The sequence below is a fragment of the Phodopus roborovskii genome, unplaced genomic scaffold (assembly GCF_943737965.1).
Source record: "Phodopus roborovskii unplaced genomic scaffold, PHOROB, whole genome shotgun sequence".
In the NCBI taxonomy this organism is placed as follows: Eukaryota; Metazoa; Chordata; class Mammalia; order Rodentia; family Cricetidae; genus Phodopus; species Phodopus roborovskii.
In genome coordinates, this window is record NW_026126418.1 from 17,870,214 (window position 1) to 17,872,947 (window position 2,734).

Below are 2,734 nucleotides of genomic sequence, written 5' to 3' on the forward strand. Positions count from 1 at the left end.
AGCCCAGGCTCTCCCCCATGTGTCCTAGGCTGATTTCATATTCCTCTATGTGGGATGGGCTCCAAAAGTTCATTAGGATACTAGGGATAAATTCTGATCCACTACCAGAGTCTCCATAGATTGCTTAGTCCTCCTAAATAACAACCATATTCAGGGGTCTGGGTCAGTCCTATGTTGGTTTCTCAGCTATCAGACTGGAGTCCATGAGCTCTCCCTTGTTCAAGTCAGCTGATTCTGTGGGTTTGTCCCCCTATGCTCATCACTCCTCCTTTTCTGCAACTGGGTTCCAGGAGCTCGGCCACAATTCTTTTTTTTTTATTTTTTTTGGCATATATATATATATATATATATATATATATATATATATATATATATATATGACTCCCAGTTCCCCCTCCCATGCCCCCCACCCTTCCCCCATCTCATTACCCCCCAACTCCACAGGGAGAGTGATACCTTCCAGGAGGGATCAACAAAATCTGTCAAGTCATTTGGAGTAGGGTCTAGACCCTCCCTCCTGCCTCTAGGTTAAGGGAGTATCCCTCCATGGAGAACATGCTCCCAAAGTCCTTTAATGCTTCCTGGTTTCACTGTCGGAAGTCCCTTAGATTTCAGCCACAATTCTAAGTGTTATAAAATGATACTCTTCCAAAATTTCTAATATGTTCTCAATTGCAATAAAAAGCCTTTTTTCACATTATTTCAGATTTCATGAACGTATTTTTCATTCAACATTTTCTTGAGAATCATGCAAAACCAGAGCTTTGTCACTGAGTTCATACTAATGGGGCTTTCCCAAAACCCCAAAGTTGAGAAAATATTATTTGTTCTATTTTTGTTGGTCTATATTGCAACAATTGGGGGTAACATGATAATTGTGGTGACAATCATCTATAGCCCCACACTTCTGGGATCCCCCATGTATTTCTTCTTGGCATTTCTGTCATTACTGGATGCATGCACTTCTACTACTGTCACACCCAAGATGATCATAGACTTCTTCTATGAGAGGAAGACCATTTCATTTGAATGTTGCATGACACAATTGTTTACTAGCCACTTCTTTGCAGGAGTGGAGGTGATTGTTTTGACAGCCATGGCTTATGACCGTTATGTGGCCATTTGCAAGCCCCTTCACTACAGTTCCATCATGACCCGGAGGCTCTGTGGCACTCTTATAGGGTTGGCCTGGACAGGGGGATTCTTACATTCTATCACACAAGTTATCTTCACTTTGCAGCTGCCCTTCTGTGGACCTAATTTTATTGATCATTTCATATGTGACTTATTTCCATTACTGCAGCTTGCCTGCACTGACACACACATTTTTGTCATTTTGGTCTTTGCTAACAGTGGTTCTTTCTGCATCATAATCTTGTCATTGTTGATTGTTTCCTATGGTGTTATCCTCTTCTCTCTAAGAGGTCACAGCTCTGAAGGACGAAGTAAAGCTCTCTCCACTTGTGGATCCCATATTACTGTTGTGATTTTGTTCTTTGTCCCATGCATATTAATATATGCACGGCCTTCATCTGCATTTTCCTTTGAGAAAAACACACTTATATTTGCTTCTGTTTTGACACCATTACTTAATCCTATGGTTTACACCTTCAGAAATAAGGAAATGAAGAATGCCTTCAAGAAAGTGTGTAGGAGATTGATAGTGGCTTCCCATAAATATTAAAATATTACATTCTTCCTGCTGGGGAGATGGTTCAGTGGAGAAAAGAACTTTCTATATACACATGAGAAGTTGAATCCGAGCACCCAATTCAGAAGTCAGGTGCATCAGGTAACCTTTATCTTGGTGCTAATAAAGATGGAATAGGTGAATTTCAGACTCAGTGAGCTGTTCATCTAATAGAGAGTCAGTGTGTTCAAGATTCAGTAGTGACTTGTCTGAAGGAAATTAGGTATAGAACTATGGATTTATATAAACCTTCTGTTTGTCTCTATATTCATGTGCAGAAACATAAAACCTTCCACCTCACATGTTAACACACATTTTTATAGTACCCACATGTTGGCACAAAGACACAAACACAAAGAAACAAAAAAGTAAATTTAGAAACAATGTAAGCCATTAAGAACTCATTATTTACTTAGATAAACACTCCATGATTTGCTCATTATAGAATAACAAGTGACATTGTTTAATATAAGTGGATCAATTTACTAATAAATATTGCCACTTGAAAATTAATACCTGTATAATTTTATGCTCCAATAATTCCAGTGACATATTTGGAGAGGCTCAGCTATTAGAATGTCAGACATTAATCCAATGTTTTATTTAAAAAAATGATTGGAAAGTTGGGAGTGATGGCTCAGAACTTAAGAGCACTTGCTAGATTCAATTCCTAGTACCCACATAGTGGGCCACAACAGTCTGTACTTCAGTTTCAGAGTATCTAACATTCTCCTCTGACATCTACAGTCAGTAGTCACCCATGTGGTAGATAGACATAAACATCAATATGTATAAAAAATGGTTGGCAGTTATAAATATGTATTTGAGATTATAAAACTACTATAAAATGTCTGTACAAAGTTTTACTAGATGAGCCAGAACTTCCTTTGTGTAAGATAACTACCCCCAAGTAATGAGCCTTATATCTAGTTTCATAGGGTAATATTCATAAGCACCTTTTGTTCCAGCATAACCAAAGGCAGTTGTTAGACATCACTTTGCTGGCAGGAGCAGGGCTTAGATGTTGCCTTAGTGTGCTCATGT

General features: G+C 38.5%; 1 protein-coding gene across 1 annotated transcript; it reads left to right on the forward strand.

The window, feature by feature from the left end:
* Nucleotides 1-733: 733 nt before the first annotated feature.
* On the forward strand, nucleotides 734-1,684 carry LOC127221970 (olfactory receptor 4C15). Its single transcript, XM_051183901.1, has one exon. The coding sequence runs from the start codon at nucleotides 749-751 to the stop codon at nucleotides 1,682-1,684; it is 936 nt and encodes a 311-aa protein (XP_051039858.1). The 5' UTR covers nucleotides 734-748.
* The last annotated feature ends 1,050 nt before the right edge of the window (nucleotides 1,685-2,734 follow it).

Excerpts from the sequence above, each read along its gene's own strand:
- LOC127221970 (XM_051183901.1), top strand. The coding sequence starts at position 749 with ATGCAAAACCAGAGCTTTGTCACTGAGTTCATACTAATGGGGCTTTCC.